The sequence below is a fragment of the Pollicipes pollicipes genome, unplaced genomic scaffold, assembly GCF_011947565.3.
Source record: "Pollicipes pollicipes isolate AB1234 unplaced genomic scaffold, Ppol_2.1 Scaffold_7261;HRSCAF=8764_pilon_pilon_pilon, whole genome shotgun sequence".
NCBI lineage: Eukaryota > Metazoa > Arthropoda > Thecostraca > Pollicipedomorpha > Pollicipedidae > Pollicipes > Pollicipes pollicipes.
In genome coordinates, this window is record NW_023597054.1 from 41261957 (window position 1) to 41284389 (window position 22433).

General features: G+C 56.5%; 1 protein-coding gene across 1 annotated transcript in view; it reads left to right on the forward strand.

Annotated features, from left to right (window-relative positions):
* LOC119111904 (epidermal growth factor receptor kinase substrate 8) overlaps positions 1–22433 on the forward strand; it is a 40516-nt gene that overhangs the window by 6352 nt on the left and 11731 nt on the right. The window contains exons 2-6 of the mRNA XM_037235775.1: positions 6872–6953; positions 8102–8178; positions 11576–11775; positions 13886–14041; positions 16347–16515. Of these exons, the coding sequence (XP_037091670.1) occupies positions 6877–6953; positions 8102–8178; positions 11576–11775; positions 13886–14041; positions 16347–16515 (679 nt within the window). The 5' untranslated portion in view covers positions 6872–6876. The remainder of the gene's footprint in view (positions 1–6871; positions 6954–8101; positions 8179–11575; positions 11776–13885; positions 14042–16346; positions 16516–22433) is intronic.

A 22433-nucleotide genomic window follows, 5' to 3' on the forward strand; every position in this document is an offset into this window, starting at 1 on the left:
CAGCCGGAAGTCCTCTTTGATAGCGGCTTACGACTATGTGTAAAAAACTACTTAGTGCGCTTCTGGCCCCCTCCGCCAATCCTGGACGAACTCGCTCGTTTCTGGTTAAGTGTTCCATTTCCTGCATGTTTAAGCACTAGTCAGAATAAGACAACACTATCAGTTGTTGCTCACGTGACTGGTCGAGCCATCTAGCTCCGCTGTTGCTGAAGCCCAGCTGACAGACCGTCGGCACTGGCCGGTGTATGTATGGTGGACATGCCGGGTCACGCCCCCAGAACGTTGGTGTGGCTGGCCATTCACGACCGATTGGCAACTGACCAGGAGAGCCAGGCTGAGGTACGGAGGGCCTTGTCGAGGTATGCTGCGTAGCGTGACGAAATCTGTCGGTGAGAGCTGTCCACTGAACTGGCGGTGCTGTTCAGGGGTGGTAGAGTCAGGGCCTTCCCGATAAGTTGATGCCTGTCAGATGCTTCGTAAGACCTCGATCTAGAGCCAGCTTTGCAAAACATTCAGTCAGATTTATTTGGAAAAAATAATCACTCCGGCATATGTGGACTTTTAAAAAAGGAACGCGAAGCACGTCAAACCGTAGCAGCGGCCATTCTTCAGCGGCCATGGCACATCCGGGGTTCGAACCCAGCCCCACCACCTGGGAGCCGGCGGTCATTCTTCAGCGGCCATGGCACATCCGGGGTTCGAACCCAGCCCCACCACCTGGGAGCCGGCGGTCATTCTTCAGCGGCCATGGCACATCCGGGGTTCGAACCCAGACCCACCACCTGGGAGCCGGCGGTCATTCTTCAGCGGCCATGGCACATCCGGGGTTCGAACCCAGCCCCACCACCTGGGAGCCGGCGGTCATTCTTCAGCGGCCATGGCACATCCGGGGTTCGAACCCAGACCCACCACCTGGGAGCCGGCGGTCATTCTTCAGCGGCCATGGCACATCCGGGGTTCGAACCCAGACCCATCACTTGGGAGCCGAAAGGCCTAACCACACGGCTATTGCGCCCCCTAGCCAATACGGCCCAGCTTTAACGCAAACACGCATACGTTGTCAAAGTGATAGGCTCTACCATGACTTATCAAACATTTTGTTGGTTTCCGGGTCGACTTCGCCTGCACAAAAATTTTGCATAGATAAACGGCTTTCAGGATAGGATTGTATGATTGCTCCACTGTCCCTAAATTGCGGTTAAGTGCTTACCTCATGCCCGTAAGAGCAAGGCGTAGGGGGTCGGGGGTGCCCCCCAACACCCCGACCCCCCACACCTTGCTCTTACGACACCCCGATCCCTCACGCCGACCCAGGTACTATGCCCCCCCCCCCCCACTTTTGAAGGTGGGGTCCAGCAATGTTAACTGCCTCCCCCTCCTCAGATTTAATTTAGTTCAGCTTTGAGCTTACTTGTGTCCTACCTTAAACGCGCATGCCGGTTTAGGTGGTTCGCCAGCCATCTTCCAAACTGCATTGAGCATGAGTGATTAATTGGTGAATGGCAGTATCTTGTCCTACCATAAAAGACGAACGGATATATTTAAGCGCAAAATGCAAGTTGCTCAATACCAAAGGTTCCGTTCCGCATTTTTATTTAGGCTTGATTCTTCTGCCTGACTGCTTGTCCCGCTCGACATAGGTTCATAGAGTTTGAATTGGATCTGTTAAAGATATTTGACGTAGTTCAGCATGTCAGGTAAAAACCAAGTTTCTTTGTGATAATGTGGCTCCATGTAACTTACGCAAAATTACCACTATTGCGCTGTTTCATTGAAAATTTTAAGCACCACTTGAAACGCAGGATTTTTCAGACGTTTTCCACAGCTACATTGCTATGCTACTTGCCTGATCAATGTATAATTTTTAGGCATTTTATAAAGCGTTAGAAGGACATTGAGCGTTTCAAGAAAGGCGTTATACATAGGTGATACATCGAGATATCTTGCGAAATACTGCGACGAATGAAGAATAAAGAAACTACTTTGCACTTTGCATGCAGACGCGTTTAAAAGTAAACTTGTGACATATTACGTATGACCATGATTATGACGGCTGCAAGGGCACAACCATATTTTCCTAAGAGGAGCTTGATGTGTAGGCATCACGCCGACATTTTGCTTCCTGTCGGGAGACATCTATGGCCAAATTTAAGGGCCTGTGGGGGCGCCCCCCCCCCCTTCTAGACAGCGCCCCTGCTGTGCTGCCTCCGCTTTGTCATATCGCAGTCCTAGCGGATCCGCGCAATCGTGACTCGAAAACCCGTTTGGGGATTGCTTTTGTGTCCCCGATCCCCGCCAGACCTAAAATGTTAGGAGTTTTATGAAAATAGTAGCCCAGGTAGTTCCTACATTTCAGACAACATCATTTGTGGATGATCGGCACGTCCTATCTGACTTTCCTGGGGACCCTCTAGACATACAGCATGCCCTTCCTGGTCGCCAGAGGCATCCCTCGCTTCAGAACCCTGAAATCCATATAGGACTCTCTGACTGCTCAAGGTTCCTTTTAGACACGACCAGGTCTTGTTAACAGGGCCTTCGACCTACTCAGGACCTCTGTAGTCGCGAAGGGGTCGCAGGGCTCGTATTAACCGGCCAGTGCCCCTCAGGCTGCTTTTAGCTTCAGTTAGCTGGTCGTGATCCTTCTGTCACTTTTGGACCGCTCTGGCCATAGAACAGCCTATTATCGGTGACGATTGCCTCTGACTACTCAGAAGCTTCACTTGCCGCAGGGCACTCCGTGACGAACGGGCTCCTGTTTTTGCTCGAGACGTCGGAGGCATTTCTGGCCACCCAGGTGCTCGTCAGGTCATTGGACCTGCAGGCCACTTAGTGAGTTTGTTTGGTCGTCAAGGACATTAAGCGGTACCCACACGGCCATCTGAACTCCCGAAGATCTTGTTGGCTGCTCATGGACCTTTTGGTCGCTCGGAGGTCCCTCCCACTTCCAAGAGTGCTTCTAACTGCCCGTGGGTCCACATTTCCCGTTCAGAATATAAACGTGCAAGGCTCTCTGTGTGTCCAGTGCCCTTCTGACCGCCTAGAGGCCTATCTAGCCACTGAGGAGACACCATGAGTGCCGAGGAGCCCTCAATCACTGACGTGCTTCTCTGACCGCCCGGTGCCCCTCTAGCCGGTCAGAGGTTTCTTAGCTGTTCGCAAGACGCCTGGCTCCTGTTAGGTCGCTCTGGCCACTGAACAGCCATCTGACATTGGGGTGTTCCTCTGGGCGTCCAGAATTTCACGGGTCGCTCAGGGCCTCTTCAGCCGCTCAGACCCTGTTACCTACTGAGGACCCTTTTCATACTCGTGAAAGGCGACCGGTGTCACAACGCAACAGCCCACTTTCTGCGATAGTGGGACCGGCCGTCCACACACGGATGCAGACCGGCTGTACACACGCGGATGCAGAGCGGCTGTACACACACAGATGCAGAGCGGCTGTCCACACGCGGATGCAGAGCGGCTGTCCACACGCGGATGCAAAGCGGCTGTACACACGCGGATGCAGAGCGGCTGTCCACACGCGGGTGCAGAGCGGCTGTACACACGCGGATGCAGAGCGACTGTCCAAATGCAGTTAGATGGTTATCGAGCCTCCATCAGTTCGGCGACCTCCGGGGTCGGGGGCGCAACGTTCCGTATATCGGTGTCCAGTTCACCAGCGTCGCCTGTCGCACCATAGGCCCGGCAAGGGTGTCTGCCGGTCACCCGTGCAAGATGACAAGTCCGGCGAGCAGAGATGAACGGCAGCCTCCGCTCGTCGGTTGGCTGCTCCCCGCACCATGGCGACCTACATGGAAGCCAACCGGTCTTTGGTGTTCTAGAGGGAACTGAAAGCATAGGGAAACCTGCTTTACGGGCCCTTGATAGTTGGGTGGGCTCCCACACCAGTGGACTGATCGTGGAAACATTTCGTAAACGGGACGTTGTGCGTGGATTGGCTGTACCCTGCCTGCGCCCAAGCACTCCCGAGCGTGCCCGATGACGGTTATTTTATTACCAGGCTCACCGGCACTGGTGTTTACATAAATGCTAAGCAGTTTTCTGTTCAGCAGTTTTGTTATTCAGCCAAAGTTCATTCATTCATTGCTGCAAAAACGTTGAGACACGGTGGCGATCGAATGCAGTGATCGAAACTATTGCTTTAAGCAATGTTTTGTTTGAAAAATTTGAGGGAAAATTGAGAAACCACACATCGAGTTAAAAACAGTGTATGATGGGTGCGATATGCACCCAGGCAGGAAACGCATTTTTCAGCGAAGCCCACTGTTACGACAGAACGGCGCTTCCAATGGCTTGACTGATGTGGCCTGGAGTCACTACAGAGTCTCAGCAAGCAAATCGTGGGCTTATTACATGAAAATGTATTTTTAAAGCTTCAATCCGAACGTTTTCAACGGATGGACTTCTGAGATCATAGCTCACTGCAATCATTGCTTGTTATGTGAGTCTTGAACCCTGCCATAGGTCGCTCAACTCCAGGTTAACGGCAGAAGCTGGTGGCGAAAGTTTCAGGTGCCGCAATGCTCGGCACCGTCCGACCTGCCCTCTGACGTCATCTGACCTTTAGCGCGGTCGCTGCCACCGGCCGCAGGCCATATCTGTCGAGGGCAAACAGTGAGCACCTAAAGCGACTCGAACCCGGTGACCCTGTGCCTGGATCGGGAGGTAGGCACTCGAACCAAGTGAACCATCCGGACGGAAACACGATGTTTGCGACTATTTGTTGTTTGCACTTCTTTGGCGGGCTTCATCACCTTAACCACTTGACTATGTGGCGCGAAATCGGTAAGCGCTGTCGCAGCGTTCATCCCAGGTTCGTATAAATACTATCCCCATGGGCTTACGATTGCAATCAAAACAGATAAAATGAAACTCCTCAGGCATTTGCAACGGCACCTCCCTGCACCTAAACGCCTATGAAGAGGGCGGAGAAGGGACGAGCGGTCACGGATCGATTTCCGTCAGGGTTGCAAGCGGTTCACCCCATGTTGCTGCACGAAAACGGACGTACAGAACAGTTTGTTTTTCATGACCCCTTACGTCATAGGGGAAGTAATGTTGAAACAGAAGAATAGTTTAGGAATCTGGGTAGTTTTCTTCACCGAATGGTATAGATGAATCGAGTAGGTAAGATTATGCACCGAAAGAAAACAGTTGTAGATATTCTAGCACAGCAACCAGGGCATTTATATGCCTCCAAAATAAACCAGTATGAACTAAGGGCATACAAAGCCGTTCATCCCCACCCTTTTCGTTCGCCGGGCCTACCTCCCAGGTATAGCCCCTTAAGTATGACTTGACATTGCCCCCCCTTTATACACATTTTTTGGCGCTCCTTCGCCTGTAGTCTACCCAACCTTCAAGCGTTCATAGACGCAGCATGCAGCTGTCCGTGAGAGCACAAGGATGGGGGGGTACGCGCCCAATGTCACAACCAAGAAAGTGTAGTGTAGCCTGCCTGTTTTAACTGAGCCCAGTAACCTGCGCTGCTGCTGCCCGCATGTGGTTGGTGCCTTTTGCGCTCCACTGGCGGCTGCGCCGCTGTCGCTGCGCTGTGTCCCCTTGCCGCGCGAGAGACTGCACGAGGTGACCAAGAGGCGAGCACGGCCTGGACGGCGGCGGCGGCGGCAGCGGCGCCTCCAACGCGTGCAGAGCCGTATCCGGGCGGGCCGGACCGATCGGCGCTGGAGACAATGGGTATTGTGCAGCGGCGGCTCGCTCCGCCCCGGTCAGGCCGGCGCCGGCGGCGCGTCCCGTCGCCGGCGCCGCCGCAGCCGCCGCCGGTATCGGCTGTCGGCGCTGGCCTTCCTATCAGGGCCCATCGTATCAGCTGGCCGCGCCGCCTGACTGCGGCTGCCCCCCCCCCCCCTCCCCATTCCCAGTCCCCACCCTGCAAGGGCGCAGAGGGCAGGAGGCCAGAGCCCACCTGGCCTGGGGTTCTACAGCCCCAGCACTACTGGGGCCGCAACAGTGCTAGGCGAGCCCGAAGATGTCGAGTTCATTGCTGCTCGTTGAAGGGTTCTGGGGCAGAGCACGGTAAGACAGAGCGATGCGACGATGGAATGCGGTCAAAGAGGCCAGCTGTGCAGCCTTGCGCCAACATGTAAGAGCGCGGCAACGGGCCGCCGGTGGTTTCGTTCCAGTTCAGTTGCGCGAGGCGAGATAATTGCCCCGCCGTCAACAAAGCCGCCGGGCAGCGTCGTGACGAGGATGTGATGCCTCTGCACCTGTCGCTGGCACGAACTGGCGGCCTGTCAGGCTCATGTCACAGTTGCGCAGCAGCCGGGCGAGCCGCCGCCAGCTGGCCGCGCTGTGCGCTGGTACGAGCGCAGCGCTGCTGGGCGCAGGCGCTCGTACGGAGGCTCACGCAGACCGCTGGCGTGGTGCCGCCCACGCTGCCGCTCTGCACGGGCAACATGGCGGCGCGGGCCGCGTGACGCACGTGACCTGGCAGCCCCTCCCCTTCTCCCGGCCGGCCGGGACACCGTGGGGGGAGCGGTCTGGCTTCAGTCATCCACCGCGCTGCAGCCCAGGAATATAGGGAAAACGCGTCGGCTTGGAGCGACGCCTCGTTTGAAGGACAATCGAATCGTGTCGCCGGTTATCCATGGTGCAATGCATCGCCATTGTACGTAATCCCAACGCTGACGCCATGAGTCCTACGTCACAGCCTGCGAAGGGCAAACAAGGACACCAGTCCGTCCTAACTGCGGTGTTGTGCACTTGATCTTATAACTGCAGAAACCACAAAAGCTCAGCGTGCCCGCGCGAGGTGGACGTGTGGATGACTCGGTCACGTGCTCTGCAGGGCGCCGCTCGGGGTGCGATGTGCACTCCGCTGAATCACACCACTCCGCTGTTCCAGATTGGATGGTCGACGCCATGCGAAGAGCTGAACAGGCTAGCTCGTACAATCACTGGAAAGAAGATGCATCAATAGACTCAAGGTGAAGGATGCACTCCATTCACGACATCGAAATCGACTGTTACAATTAAACGGCGCTGTTGGTTTACGGACTGGCCTGTATTCGTGAACTCTGTGACGATATCAGTCCAAGTGATGACGTACAATAGTGATAAGAGTGTCACCAGGCACAATGAGTACCCTATTGCATTACCCTATTACCCTAGTACCCTATTTCTATTGCATTAATTATCGCAGTCGCCAAAGTCACGCCAAACAAGACGCATGATAACTTAAGGCACGGCCGAATCAGCATTGGCGCCGGTTGCGTCTGACCGGTGTCTGTGGCTGCAGCTGTCTGACCGGTGTCTGTGGCTGCAACTGTCTGGCCGGTGTCTGCATATGCAGCTGTCTGACCGGTATCTGTAGCTGCAGCTGTCTGAGCGGCGTTTGTTTGTGCATCTGTCTGACCGGTGTCTGTGGCTGCATCTGTCTGACCGGTGTCTGCACATGCAGCTGTCTGACCGTTGTCTGTGGCTGAATCTGTCTGAGCGGTGTCTGCGTGTCCATCTGTCTGACCGTTGTCTGTGGCTGAATCTGTCTGAGCGGTGTCTGCGTGTCCATCTGTCTGACCGGTGTCTGCATATGCAGCTGTCTGACCGGTGTCTGTGGCTGCAGCTGTCTGACCTGTGGCTGCACATGCATCTGTCTGACCGGTGTCTGTGGCTGAATCTGTCTGAGCGGTGTCTGTGTGTGGAGTTGTCTGACCGGTGTCTGCATGTGCAGCTGTCTGACCAGTGTCTGTGTGTGCAGCTGTCTGATCGGTGTCTGCATATGCAGCTGTCTGACCGGTGTCTTCATGTGCAGCTGTCTGACCGGTGTCTGTGGCTGCAGCTGTCTGACCGTTGTCTGCGTATGCGGCTGTCTGACCGGTGTCTTCGTGTGCAGCTGTCTGACCAGTGTCTGTGTGTGCAGCTGTCTGATCGGTGTCTGCATATGCAGCTGTCTGACCGGTGTCTTCATGTGCAGCTGTCTGACCGGTGTCTGTGGCTGCAGCTGTCTGACCGTTGTCTGCATATGCGGCTGTCTGACCGGTGTCTTCGTGTGCAGCTGTCTGGCCGGTGTCTGTGGCTGCATCTGTCTGAGTGGTGTCTGCGTGTGCATCTGTCTGACCGGTGTCTGTATTTGCAGCTCGGCAGCCGGCTACCCACCTGAAATGCAGAGCCCGTACGGAGACGGCCGGCCCAGTAATGGCGTCCGCAGACCAGGTGAGTCGGCGCTCGCGTGCCGTTTAGCTCGCACACGTGATCAGAACCAAACACTCGGCGCAACTGTGTCTTGCGAGGACCAAACACCCGGCGCGACTGTGGCTTCGAGGACCAAACACCCGGCGCGACTGTGGCTTCGAGGACCAAACACCCGGCGCGACTATGGCTTCGAGGACCAAACACCAGGCGCAGCTGTACCTTGCCGTACCTTGCCAAATCCAAGCTGACAATGGCGCAGTCTGTTAGTGCGTGACGCCGCTGTGCTGGATTCTCGGCGGAATGTCACCGTTAGCTGCGCTCCGTTCCAAGCCATGATAACGTCAGGGCAAGGCGCCAATCCACGTCCAGCACAGGGAGAGCACATCCGTACAGCTGTTCAAGTTCAGGAACATACCAAGTGATCACGGCCACATGAAAGTCGGTGGTAACCTTGATTCCCAGCAAGAATAATTCAGTCGACGGTTAATGGAATGCTAACCAGACTGAGTGCCCCAGCTGTGGTCCAAGTGTTATACATCACACATGCCAGTTTCCCATGGTCCATATCGTTCCGCCAGTGTGCTTCCTCGTCCTCGAATCGACAGCGGCATCTAGCCATTGTAACCCGAATAAATCATGCTGTCTAAGACAGCTTGTAGTAACATTTCACCGATCTCATTTTTCGGTGACAACAAAACGCTGCGATCCCAATCAGCATCGTACAAAACCCGTTGCCCTGGCCACCTACGGTTATGTGCTAACAGCGCTATTTGACCGGGGTTTTGTTGCGTCGCCTGGTCACCAGCTGCGCGGGAAGGCAGCTTTTCGTCAGACGCGACTACAAGCCTCGCCTCAGTGTGGGGGCACACGATGCAGCAAAATAACTACACCCCACTATGCGGCCGCTGCGCCAATCAGCTGGCAACCAACAGTGAATCGCTGAAGCCAAACTTGCCCAGCTGGGCAGCCGGTGACGTTGCCAATGTTTTGTGCCGTAATTTCACGCTTGTGAACTGGAGCAACCGAACAACTGCGCTTGGTCGCAGCCAACAAGTCTTCAAGGGTCGTAAAGTATGCCTTGTCTGGGTTCATGTTTCATGAAACGTGGCAAAAATAAGCTGTTTCACCTATGTAGGTAAAATATCTGGGCATCCTTATGTGCTCCATTACATTGTTTTTACTGCAACGGTGCTTTGCCAGTCATGCACAGAGGAAGGGCTTTTGTTAACAATTTTACCGGGAATTATTTGAGTATATGCTTGAGCATAGCATATGACATGCCTTGAACCCGATGACGCTTGCTAATGGGTTTGCCGGTTGGGAGGCCCGTAGTGCAGGCCCGACTTGGTAAGCTTTCCCTCGACCGATGCCTACCTATTAGGTGGCAGCAATTGGGGAGTGGTCGAATGACTTCACTCGCATGGCCTGCCTTTAAACAGGCTCCTCTGTCTGGTAACACACTCCGAGGGCACGGCCTCGCTCCGTGCCAGCGGAGCAGTCCTCTGACCACCAGACCCGAGAATTTGGGACAGGCCCATTGTAGATAATACCTGCTGCGGCGAACATTCTGCCAGCAAGCGTATGGTCAAGACTGTCCCGCGCGGATGACGAAAAGTTTAACCTTTGGCGTTTATAGTTTTTATTGTTTTGCATCCTTGACGCGAACTCCAAATTATTCAGACAGGGCTGGGTCACCAAAAATATGTTTTAAAGACCCTCTTATGTAGATGCACACGTATTACTCCAAAGAAAGTCATGCGCCCGTATGTTAAAGTTTAATGTCATGCTTCACATGCAGTGTTTTTGTTCAGCTACATCACATGACCCTGTCCGTGTCTAAAAACACACTCGTAAGGTCAGTAAGGCTCTGTGCTTCACCACCCGGCCACCAGCACGGGCCACTGGCCTATGATTCGGGGTTCACATGCAGCCGTGGGCAGACTCCTCCCCATCGCCAGCGGGAGGGGCATTCGGCGCCGCTGCAGCCTCACCACCCGGCCGCTAGCACAAGCCACTGGCCTATGATTCGGGGTTCACATGCAGCCGTGGGCAGACTCCTCTCCATCGCCAGCGGGAGGGGCATTCGGCGCCGCTGCAGCCTCACCACCCGGCCGCTAGCACAGGCCACTGGCCTATGATTCGGGGTTCACATGCAGCCGTGGGCAGACTCCTCTCCATCGCCAGCGGGAGGGGCATTCGGCGCCATGCTCGGCTCTTGCCTGGCGTACAGTCAGCGCACGCCGGCCGACGCCGGCCAATCGCAGCACAGGGCTGCAACTACGGCCGGGCTGTGGCGATCAGCTGCCGCATGGCTGCGGGCTGACGCGGGCCAGAGCAGGACTGTGAAGGCCCTGGTCGCGGCGCTGACGCAGCGCACGGCCAGTGGAGCCCGGGCGCCATCTGCCCGGCAGTCGGCCTAGCGTCCGTCAGACCGTGACGTCACCGTCTGTGAGATCGTGACGTCACCGGCTGCGAGACGGTGCATTAGGCGCTAATGGTGTTCTCGTGGCTGGCACAGAAGTGGTAGCGTTGTGGTCATAATCTGCTCTGCTTGTAATCTTTCCTTTGATTCTCCAAAACTCACATGCACCCCGTCCATTGTTAGGCAGATCAGCGATAAACAGTCTGTTCGTATCGCACTGGCCATCTTTTACGAGGACTTCCTTCCTTTAAAGAAAATGCACTACCAGCTGAAAACTTCAATCGTATTGTGTCTGTGTTTTGCTCTGAACACCATGGAACACCTGTCCACTTATGTTGGGCCTGCTGGCAACTGTTATGCCAGCGAAATGGATGTCACATCTGTTGCTGTTCTCTTGTCGGTTGATGTGTACACGACGTCCGGTCCCCTGTATTTACCCCACCGTGTATTAGCTTGGCCATGAATGCCCCGGACCGGGGCAGTGTGAGGCGTTCCTGTCTGTCCGTGACCTGCGTTAGACATACCTGTGTGTCCTGACCTGTGAGGTGCTCCTGTGAGTCCGGGCCTGTGTAAGGTGCTCTGGCCTGTCATACACATAAGCGAGGCATTCCTGTATCTTCGCAATTAGGTGAGATATGCATACATGATGAGCTGGAGCTGTCCCAAACAAGCGAAAGATGTTCCTGCCTGTCTCGAACACAGGGGGCGTGCGTGACGTTTCCCTGCCCAGCACGGGTCGGTGAGCGGTGTTTTGGAGCATCCTGGACATGTGTGAGATGGTTCTATGTCTCCCTGACATGCGTGAGATGGTCCTAGGTGTCCCGGGTCGGCATAAGATGCTATTGTGTCCCCGAACATGTGAGGTGCCCCAGCATGTTTCGGGCTAGTATAGGATGTTTGCTTCCACTTCGGCCCTGTGTGGGGCGAGCCTGCTCTCCCACGCGGCCGCCGGCCGGTAAGCCGTCGTCTGACCGGTGCCGCTGTCCGGTCCGGCAGAGTCGCCGGACGACCAGGGCGCCGTGTACCTGCTGGAGCATCTGGCCACGTTCACCGTGTCCTCGGATATGGGCACTCTGGGGCCGCGCGACGGCATGCGGCGCCTCCTCCAGATGGAGAAGACCACCGGCATCTGGACGCAGAAGATGGAGCTGCGTCTGCGCAACCAGTCGGTGGTCATTGTCGACCACGAGAACGGGGTACGCTCTTCGGGCATTGACTGCTTGTGTCGCCACTGATCGAGAAGCGGCGACGTCGCCCAACAGATCAGATGCAATAAAGCATGACTGACGTGGCATGACAATGCACACATGCGATGTAGCGCTGGGAGGGCACCGAACTAGGAGATAAATGGCCCTGCATCGTTTGGATCTCACGTGCCCAGCCTGTAGCGCCCAGGGTGGTGCACAGAACGGCTTAGAATTCGCTCCGATCTCAAACAGATGTGAACATATTCTCCCTGTCTTTCGTCGCACTGTGCCAACCCGAAAACAGCGCCTTTCGGCGCAAAGCAGCTTCAGCTCATTGGTTAATCCGCATGTCATGCAAGTCCCTAAACGTTTGATCTCACTGAGCTCACTGCACGCCGAGATCCCCTCTGTAAGCGGCATAACAATGCCACTGCCGTGTGGAGGTGTTGGGGGGGGGGGGGGGGGGGCAACTGCGGGGCCGGTTCGTGTTCCGTAGCGTGGTGTGGGTGTAGCGTGCTCGCGGGCGCGCCGCTGCAGCCGATTGGTGCAGTGCAGCGTCGGGCTGGCGCAGCGCAGAGCCGAGCTGGCGCAGCGCAACGCTCTGGCCGATTCAGATGAGATGCAGGGGCTTTGGAAAGACAATGAGAACTCCGCACGAAATGAACCCACGCATCGAATTAAGAAATGGGCCTCCTCTTGGAGATCACCCACTGAACTGAAATACCTTTCGAGAACCGTGCTGTTAAGTATATGCTTCGAGCGCTTTCCATTTTTCATGCTCAATTGAGCACCACATCTAATCATTGCATGCTGTAGCCTGGAGTCACAAGTACACATGCACCTGATGCACACCTTAAACACACACACACACATGCACCTAACCTTAAAATAACCACGTTCTTACTTGTTCTACCTGCTCAGCATTGCAGCGGTTATAAAAAAATATAGGCATGTGCTATCAGGATTTGCTAAGCTTTAGCCGATGGTAAATGTAGCGTTACCCAACCAAATTGATGCAGTCATCCGGGTTTATCACACATAATAAGACCCAGAACGTCAGAGAATATTATATCAGGCACTACATACCACACTGCCCTATTCGCAGCATAACCGAGTCTCCCTTCACAACAGAGCCTGGGTCCGAGACTACCTGTGCTCAGAGACAAGCGGGATGGTCTGACGCTGCGCCGGCGCCAGGCTTACACAAAGAGCTCCGTTAAAGCCTTGAGAATGCGCGCATGACGCTGCTTATCGGTCAGCTCAGAAACACAGAGTAGCTGATAGTGCAAGCTAGCCGTCTTTAGTTGCTTTGGCTGCACATGCGCCACATTGTGGCAGTGTCACACACCGTGCGTCGGGCCATCACCGTTGCGCAGTATCGCTGCCCATTTGAGCGTACAATTGGTCCCAAACACCAGATCTAGTTGCCAGATCCGGCTCCGATGCTGCATGGCGTGGCTCTTATGTGCCAAGCAGCTGGCTGTGTCGCTGTCGGGACAGCTGTCTCAAACTGGGTTTGTTAAGCCAGTCTTGAGCCGGGAGTCCGCAATCGCTGTGATACACTGCGATATCAGGCCCGCAGTCGCGACGCACTGTGACCTCAGCGCCTCTCTGGCGGGCCTCTGATAGCCGAACATCCGCATTCTGCCGCCGGCTGGATGTAAAGGCACCAGCCCTAAAAAGCTGGTCCGTATCTTATCTGAACACGCCCGCATGTCAGAGCGTGGCGCAGGTGCCGCGCCGGCATGGAGCAGGCGCCGAGCGATCTCTGTCGCACTGACGGGTATCAAGCTCGCACAAAGTTCGGCAATGATTGACGGGTGCCGATAGTGCAGCGGTTAGCGCGGACGCGTTAACCACTGCACTATCGTCGGGGTATGATTCCCCGCGGTATCCAGGTACGGGGTTTGATTCCCCGCGGTGCCCAGGTACGAGGTTTGATTCCCCACGGTGCCCAGGTACGAGATTCGATTCCCTACGGTGCCTAGGTACGGGGTTCGATTCCCCGCGGTGCCCATCCTTCCTGTCAGGGTGAGAGGCAGGCGCCGGCTGTGGCATCGCCATGCTGACGCGGCCCGAGCACGGGGCCGATTGGCTGACCCGGCCGGCCGGCCGGCAGGATCTGGTGGAGCGGTTCCCGATGCAGCTGATTCGCGAGCCGACCGCCTTCACCTCCAACGACCCCAAGGAGCTCTACAACAACATCTTCATCTTCATCATCACCGAGGACCCCACCAGACACTCGATGAACCCACCCGAAATGCACATCTTCCAGGTACGCATGCACATCCTCGGCCAAGGTCCTTATTGGCCCGTGTTGGCCGATGGTTGGAGTGCTGGTAGTTCGGCAGTGCGCATACTATTGGCGGGGCACCATACACCTCCAACGTCTGTAAAAGTGCTTCAAGGCTGGGACATTTCAGGGCCAAAGTAATGAAATCTGATGAGCCTGAACAATAGCATCTTTTTAAAGTTTTGCACCAGGCCACTCCTCACGATACCAGGCAAATATGCGGGTTTGGCACGGCAGCATAGTGTGGCGAGGCGTGCCACGCGGCCCAGCTGCGTGCCACGCATCGCCCGCATTACAACCTGTTGTCCCATGAGACATAGCTGCATTGGCGGGCAAGTATATCAAGCGGCGTGTCCTGCTAATAACCTGCTGATGCGTTACGGATTGAGGACCTGGGGACGCGTTTTTCTGTAGGCATGTCGACTTTTTCTGCCGCGGGGCTGGTGACGTTTTCTGCTGCGGGGCTGGTGACGTGTTCTGCTGTGGGCGTGGCGACATGTTCTGCTGCGGGGCTGGTGACGTGTTCTGCTGTAGGCGTGGCGACGTGTTCTGCTGTGGGCTTGGGACACGATGGTGTGCTCTGTTGAAGAACATATCAGCGAATTGTGTCGTGTGACAGGCTGAGCCATGTGGCCTGTGGTGTCGTGTGACAGGCTGAGCCATGTGGCCCGTCGTGTCGTGTGACAGTCTGAGCCATGTGGCCTGTTGTGTCTTGTGACAGGCCGAGCCATGTGGCCTGTGGTGTCGTGTGATAGGCCGAGCCATGTGGCCTGATGTGTCATTTGGCACATTACTGCACTTTTTTGTATGATTTCACTGGTCGTATCATGTCGTTTTCTGTCCTGTAATATGACGTGTTGCGTCATGTGACGTGCTCTGCCGTGTGATGTGTCGTTCCTCGTGTCACGAGAGACACAAGGTCACGAGGCCAGTGACCTTGCGTGCGTGGAACGTGTCGTGTCGTGGAATATATTCGTGTCGTGATGGTCAACGCTGGTGAGACCACCTTTTCTTTGTAGAGACAGGCGCCAGCCCGGCCGGATCTGAGAGAGCCCTACCGTCCTGTTTGTGGATAAGCCACCTTGATGCTCATGAAGTGTGAAAAATCTAGGTTTGCTTATGGATGCTGTGTTGTTTGAGACCTGTACATAAGCCTCTGGTCAGTGGCTGTTGCCTTGGCATCCTTATCGCTCTCGTAAAAACTCAACACGTGTTGACTTCCATTGTTCCACCACGCATCGTTGACGCCCTTGTGTTCTCTCATGTCACTTGACGCACTCAAATATATGTGAGGGCGAGCCGCCTGGCTGTTGCCAGATTGCAGGAACTGTCTAACTCTAGATCTAGGGTGATCTCCAAGCGACGTAACTCTGACCATGCCTCACCTGTTCTGCGACCGTGAGAGCTGCTTAATGCGTATACATGAATTAACCTTTTCCATATTTACATTTTACACGGAACCCTGGCCAACAGAGTGCCAGATATTGTGTCCAGGGCTCTCTCTTGCAACCATCAAAACACCAAGCGCAGTACATGCATATCTTGGGATCTATCTCACGTTGGCCTCAAGAACAACCACGGAAACCGGTCATGCACCTACCAAGCTGCACATATCTGCATCAAGTGTGTCATCAGCATCGACAAACTGACGTGGTTCTTCTACTTCGGTACCGGTGTCCACCATGTTATACAAAATGCCGGACGTTTGATCTCGATATATGTGCATGACCGTATATGCCTTAGTGCGTCCTGTGACCACCGCTCTGTGGCTGACGATGAACCTACCGACGAAGGTCTAAGAATGGCCGCATTCATGTGGTATGACCTGATTGCTGTAGCTTATGTGCTGTGTCGTGCGCGTCTTGGGTCGTGTGACACGCTGCGCCGCTGGACGTGGTCTTTCGTGGGACGTGCTATTCTGTGAGATGTGTTGTGTCGCACGTCGCACCGTGCCGTGTGATGGACTGAGCTGTGCCGTGCTGTAGGACATTCCGTACTGTGTGGCATGCTGTGTCTTGTGGTGTGCTGTGCCATGTGAGGTGCTGTGTCGTGAGGTGCGCTGTGTCGTGTGCTGTGCTGTATGACATGCTGTGTCGTATGCCGCTCTGTGTCGCATGCCACGCTGTGTTATGTGCCGTTCTGTGCTGTGTGCCGCTCTGTGTCGTGTGCCGTTCTGTGTCGCATGGTGCTGTGTCTTGCGCCGTTCTGTGTCGTGTGCCGTTCTGTGTCTCATGCCGCTCTGTGCCATGTGCTGCTGTGTCGTGTGACACTCCGCACTGTCGGGCAGTGTCTGCGGGTCAGTGCGCAGCAGCTGGTAGAAGAGATGAAGGCTTATCTGTCCGGGAAGCTGGTGCGACCTCAGCGTCTGCCGCCGCCACCCAGCAGCCCTCCGCCGGAGCCGCCGAACGGCGTCCACCGGCGCGACCAGATGGCGCTGTTCAACGCTCAGTCACGACGTGAGTACTGCAGACCAGGTGGCGCTGTTCAACGCTCAGCCATGACGTGAGTACTGCAGACCAAATGGCGCTGTTCAACGCTCAGTCATGACGTGAGTACTGCAGACCAGATGGCGCTGTTCAGCGCTCAGTCATGACGTGAGTACTGCAGACCAGATGGCGCTGTGCCACGCTCAGTCGCGGCGCGAGTACTTCTGACAAGACGGTACAGTTGTACACTCAGTCACAACGTAAGTACTTGTGACCAGACTCCAGACGGCGTTGCTGAGCGTTCAGTCGTGGCGTTGAGTACCTCGGATTTTTCCGCATGACTTCCTCAGTTCTCAGTAAGCTTTCAGGCTCTCAGTGAGAAAAGATGACACTGTTTCAACTCCAGGTCTTAGCGTTAATGCCTCAATCACGGCTTGGGTACGTGAGACCCGAACCGCTCAGAGCGGGCCACGGTGTAGGCACATCCGACCAGATGGCGCTGCGTCCTGGCCAGACATGGCGTGAATGACGATACAGGTGTCGCTGTGCAACGCCCAGTGACGTGGGTGCCTCTCATTAGACAACGTCACGTGACCCCTGATCTGGAGCCAGTCGTCCGTTATGATGTGGAGCCCCATCACCAGTGACACGCCCGGGCACGTGCTGGGTGTCCCGCGAAGCTGCAGGATAAAGCCAGCAATCGATGGTCCGATTATCCGCGGGCGAAGCGAGATCATTAAGCGTACCCCATTCCACCCATGGACAGCACGGCTGGCCTGCACAGAAAAGCAGCGTAACATCCATCAGTCGCTTGGTCTCAGTAACTTGCTTACGTACCTAGGTATCAGTAACTTGTTTTCACTTACTGCCTTCAAACAAGATGTGGTACGACGTTGAATTAAATCTCACTAAAGTCCATCCCGTCCCTCATACCACCCCATCCCCACTGTTGCTGGCAAATGCGTTCGAAACGTCGCACAGGTTTTTTGTTAGTATAATCTTGGCGGGACGCATTCCGCCTGATTTTCCTCAGTTTGTCATCATTAGGCAAGCCATCGGTCACGGCCGTCAGCCAAGTGACCGGCGCGTATTTAAATTATGGGCCATGCGTGTCCTCTTCTGGGCCGTTCGCTTCCGGCTGGCGGCCTCCACTGTCTGCTGCCAGCCTGGGGTGGCTCGCCCGCCGAAGAATGGTAGGCTGACGGCGCGCCGGTCCCGAGGGGACGTTCGCGTCTCTGCCGAGTTGAATGTGGCCGAACCCGACTGAAACATCACTCGGCCGACGCGTTCCGACGTGAAGCCGGGGGCGGTCCGACGGCACGGCCTGGCCGGCATCCTGCTATTCTGCGGCGCGGGCCGACGACGCCGGCGGGATCGGGACTTCGGCGTCGGCGGCTCACCGCGGCAGGATCGTCTCGTTCTCATCCTTTCACCGCGGCCCGGCCTTGCCACGGCGGGTCGTGGGAGTCCGGCTGACCCGGGGTCGCGGCGCGGCGAGACCTTGGCGGTGCGCGCGCACACGACCCATATCCCAGCGCGTCGGATACGTCTTAATCGGCGGCCCGGCCCGGCCCGGCCCGGCCGTCTACCAGCCGTGCAGCGTGCTGGGTATGGGCGGCTCCACGCAGCCGTCGTCAGGCGACGAGCATCGGACACCACTGCTTCCCGCCACAGTCTGTGTCGTGGGTGTCACGGGATGATGGGGCGAACAGGCCGGGCCGCCGGCCGACACCTGTCGCGCGCGGCCGGCCGGCGGACGCCGAAGGCCGGCCGCGTGCCACCGGCTGCTCGGCCCGTACGCTGGCCCGGCCCATTGAGCAGTGGACAGCACGTGGTCTCGAGTCCGACGCCGCGCACAATGCGGATAATAGAGCGGACAGCGGGCGACGGCGGGCTGCGGCCGGCGCCAGCACCGGATGCCGGCCCGTTCATATGCAGATCGGAGCGAGCTACTGACGGCGCCGGTCGAGATCGAAAGTGATCGCGCCGCCGTCCGAGCGGCGGCCGCCGCCACTTCCGGGCCGGCCGGTCACGACGTGACGTCACGCGGCGCAGAGGAGCCGGCCAATCACGGCCAATTGGCGCCGCTCGGTCACGGGCGCGCGCCCAGCGTGGCGCGGCCGCCGCCGCCGGCGCCGGCGAGCGCGCCGTCCGCCCGACACGCGCCGCGTGCCGACAGTCGGCGGGTGGCCGTGGCGGACGCTGGAAGGCGGCAGTGCGCGGCTCTCACGGCACTGACGTGCGGTGGACGACGCTCGGCCGGCACAGTCGACGCGGAGAAGGCGGCGGACGACGCCGGAGGACCGCCTCACTCTGAGCAGGGACCGCCAGGCGGCGCGACTGAGCGGGGGTGCGCCCCAGCTTCTGAGAGCGCACCATGTCCGTGCTCACCGTCATGGCTCACCGGCTCCAGCGGGACAACTACTGGGCCTGGCACGATGACGGTAAGGCGTCAACTCAACGGCCGCGCTGTCATGGCCTGTCCATACCAACGTGAATGGGGCATTCCCCCGCTTGTCGGGAAACCATTGCCACTGTGCGAGTGAGCGGAACGTGAGAGTGCATGAGCACGTTGCGAATTGGACGCTTCTTGTTGACCTTCCTAAAAGCTCTGGCAAGGATAAATTGCCGCGATTGCAATCCTCATGATTTCGGATATTTTGCGAAATATTTATTCTGCTTGGGTCACCAGCAGTGGGATTGACATTGTTGGAGGCCGGAGAAGAGCGAAAACCACATGCTTCAGCAGATGGCTGTATTCCTCACTTTGTCATGCAGACGACGGTTGCAAGGGTAAGACCTGAATGCTGAGCTCGGACTTGAGTTGAGCTTCATGTCCTTTTAGGACCCACATTTTCAGGTCTATCTAACGCAACAGTTGGCCTCAGAATCAGGCTCACCGACCGAAAACTGTGGCGTTAGATTTGGACCCAGGTCAAATATAAATGGAAGTAAATAGACTGACTAAAACAGTTTAGAAACCTGGGCTTGGTTTCAGTATTAGACTTCCAAAACAAGTTAAGTTTCAACCCGAACTAAAAGGGCCCGAAACAGACCTCAGCTCTGTGGGTAATAATATATCACTGATCCACCATTTTGGTCTTTGTCACAACACGCGCATGAATTACCCTCTGGCGACGGATTTTCATCAATCACTACGCCCTGCTTAGCAAAGTAAACATCGGTTTTGGAAAAGGAGATCCACCTACGGGTCTTTACCACCTGTTGGTGGCAAGTCTGTAGGCCCCTTTACAGCGAAATACTATTGGGCTGTGTGTTCCAGATGCGTCGCGCATACGGCACACACAACGCAATGACTATCTTTACAATTCTATCCAAGATTCGATTATCTGGCGGTTCGCTATGCAATAATCCCTCCATATAGATAGGATCGAACGCCGCGCGATAGGACCGGCCCCAGTATCAGGTGCAGTCAGGGTCAAAGCCGGGAATCGAAGCAGGATGAGCAATGGCTACGCAAAGATACGTCGACCAACTCTGGGATAGCTTTTCACTCATTTGTGTATAACTTCAGGCTGTGGTTTGGATCTCTTTACTTGGCTTTTGCCAGACCCACCAGGGCATAGACGCGCCTGGAGTAACGGTCCATCCCTGGGGTGGATTTCCGTCGAAACCAGCCGAGAGATTCCCGCGGTGAGCAGTGTGCCATGTAATGCATGCATCATGCAATGCAATGCATGCAATGCATGTAGTCATGCAATGCATGCCATGTAATGACATGACATGTAATCATGCAATGCAATGCATGTAATCATGCAATGCACATCATGCCATGCATGTAATGATGCATCTACAGCAGCACGCTCAAGACCTGTTAGGACGGGACGGAGAAAACGGGACGTCCACATAGCCACGGTGAAGTGTAGTAGTGAAATTATCCAACTAATATGCCAACTCCCTTCTTAAGCAAGATAGGCAGATCGGTCACCCGAGTCGCCTCTTTCAATTCCGTTCCTCTTTGCATTTACGTAAGGGCACGCACGAGAGCTAATGACTGCAGTGTGAGCCTTCATCTGCAAGCGCGCATCAATGTTGCATGCAAACTGAGAGAAAGTGTAATTTTTCTCGGGTCGCCCTGGCTGTTTAGATGCTGGTTTGATCTCCCCATATATCGCACGCGCCCTGCAGTTGTATTATTACAATGTCTGAATGTGTGGGAGAGTGCGACCAGGGCGCCTCGTGACTTGATGTGCACGTGGTCGGCGCCGTTTGATGGGGTGGTCGTCTTCTGAGGCCAAGTTCCTCATGGGCGGAAGTTATGCACGCCTTGGTATGCATATTCAGTGCAGTTCTCCCGTCCGCGCTGCTCCCAAAGCCAGGCCGCAGTCCGCCGCTCACGCCCGCTCTCGCTGACCCTCCGCGGTCTGCCGCTACTGGCGATGTGTGCTGCTGGTGAGCTGCAGCTGCCGCCGATGGCGGCCGGTCTGGTGATCCCTGACGTGCTGCAAGTGCCCTCGGTGTGTCCGCGTGGTGTGACGGGCACCGGGGGGCACGTGACGGCACCAGGCCATGGGGTGTGGGGGCACCGGAGGACACGTGACGGCACCAGACTGTGGTGTGGGGAGGGCACCGGAGGGTACGTGACGGCACCAGACCGTAGTGTAGCAGGCACCAGGGGTACGTTACGGCGCCAGACTGGGGGGGGGGGGGGGGGGGCACCGGAGGGCACGTGACGGCACTAGACTGTGGTATGGGAGAGGGCACTGGAGGGTAAGTGACGGCACATACCGTAGTGTAGCAGGCACCGGGGGCACGTGAAGGCACCAGACCGCTCCCTGGCTGGCGGCGCACAGTGCGGCCACCATACATGAGGAGCCGCCTGTGATGTGATACTCCGGCCATGTCCGGCTGGGATCCGTGATCCCTGTATCCCTGGGCGGTTCGAGTCCCTGATCCCTGTATCCCTGTGCGGTTCGGGTCCCTGACCTATGAATCCCTGGGCGGTTCGAGTCCCTGACCCCTGTATCCCTGGGCGGTTCGAGTCCCTGATCCCTGTATCCCTGTGCGGTTCGGGTCCCTGACCCCTGTATCCCTGGGCGGTTCGGGTCCCTGACCCCTGTATCCCTGTGCGGTTCGGGTCCCTGACCTCTGTAACCCTGTGCGGTTCGGGTCCCTGACCTCTGTATCCCTGGGCGGTTCGAGTCCCTGACCCCTGTATCCCTGGGCGGTTCGAGTCCCTGATCCCTGTATCCCTGGGCGGTTCGGGTCCCTGACCCCTGTATCCCTGTGCGGTTTGGGTCCCTGACCCCTGTATCCCTGGGCGGCTGGGAGTTATCGGGCTTGGGCCCCTGTATCACACGGCAGAGTTATCGAACTCCGATCCCGGTGCAGGTGGCGGCCATGCCGACATCGCCTTTCCTTGTTCCGGCGTCCTATCAAGTCCATTAGTCGTGCGGGGGCGCGCCCTGCACTATTTGTGGTGGCGTTCCTTACATCAGACACGGTCCATGTAGATGTTGACCTTGTTGGGAAGCCCACATGTCGGGTGTGTTCCACGCAGAGACGGATCATGGCTGGCCCCTGTGGCACGCTGTACCTGTTGGATGGCGGTCTGTACATGGGTCGATGTTGGTGGCTTCCTGTGCGCCAGTGAAGCCTCCGTGGGCGGCGCGTGCACCATGCAGCGGCGGCGGTGGCTCGTCAGTCGTCACGGCGTCAGGCACGGGCCAAGGCCGGAGCCGGGCGCCCATCCTTTGATGCCAATACAGTGGCGCTGCGCCGGATGGATTCTGTTCGTTTGTGAAAACACGCTATTCTGCCGCGCGAACTGGAAGCCGAGTGGCTCGTGTCGGCAATAGGGGTGCACGTGGCGTGACGGGCAATTTGCAGGCGCCGCGTCACGATAACAGGGCGCGCGGCTGCTGGCCGGGCCGGCCCCACGCCGAACCCGAGTGTTCGGGGAAAAAACGACAATCAATATTGAAATG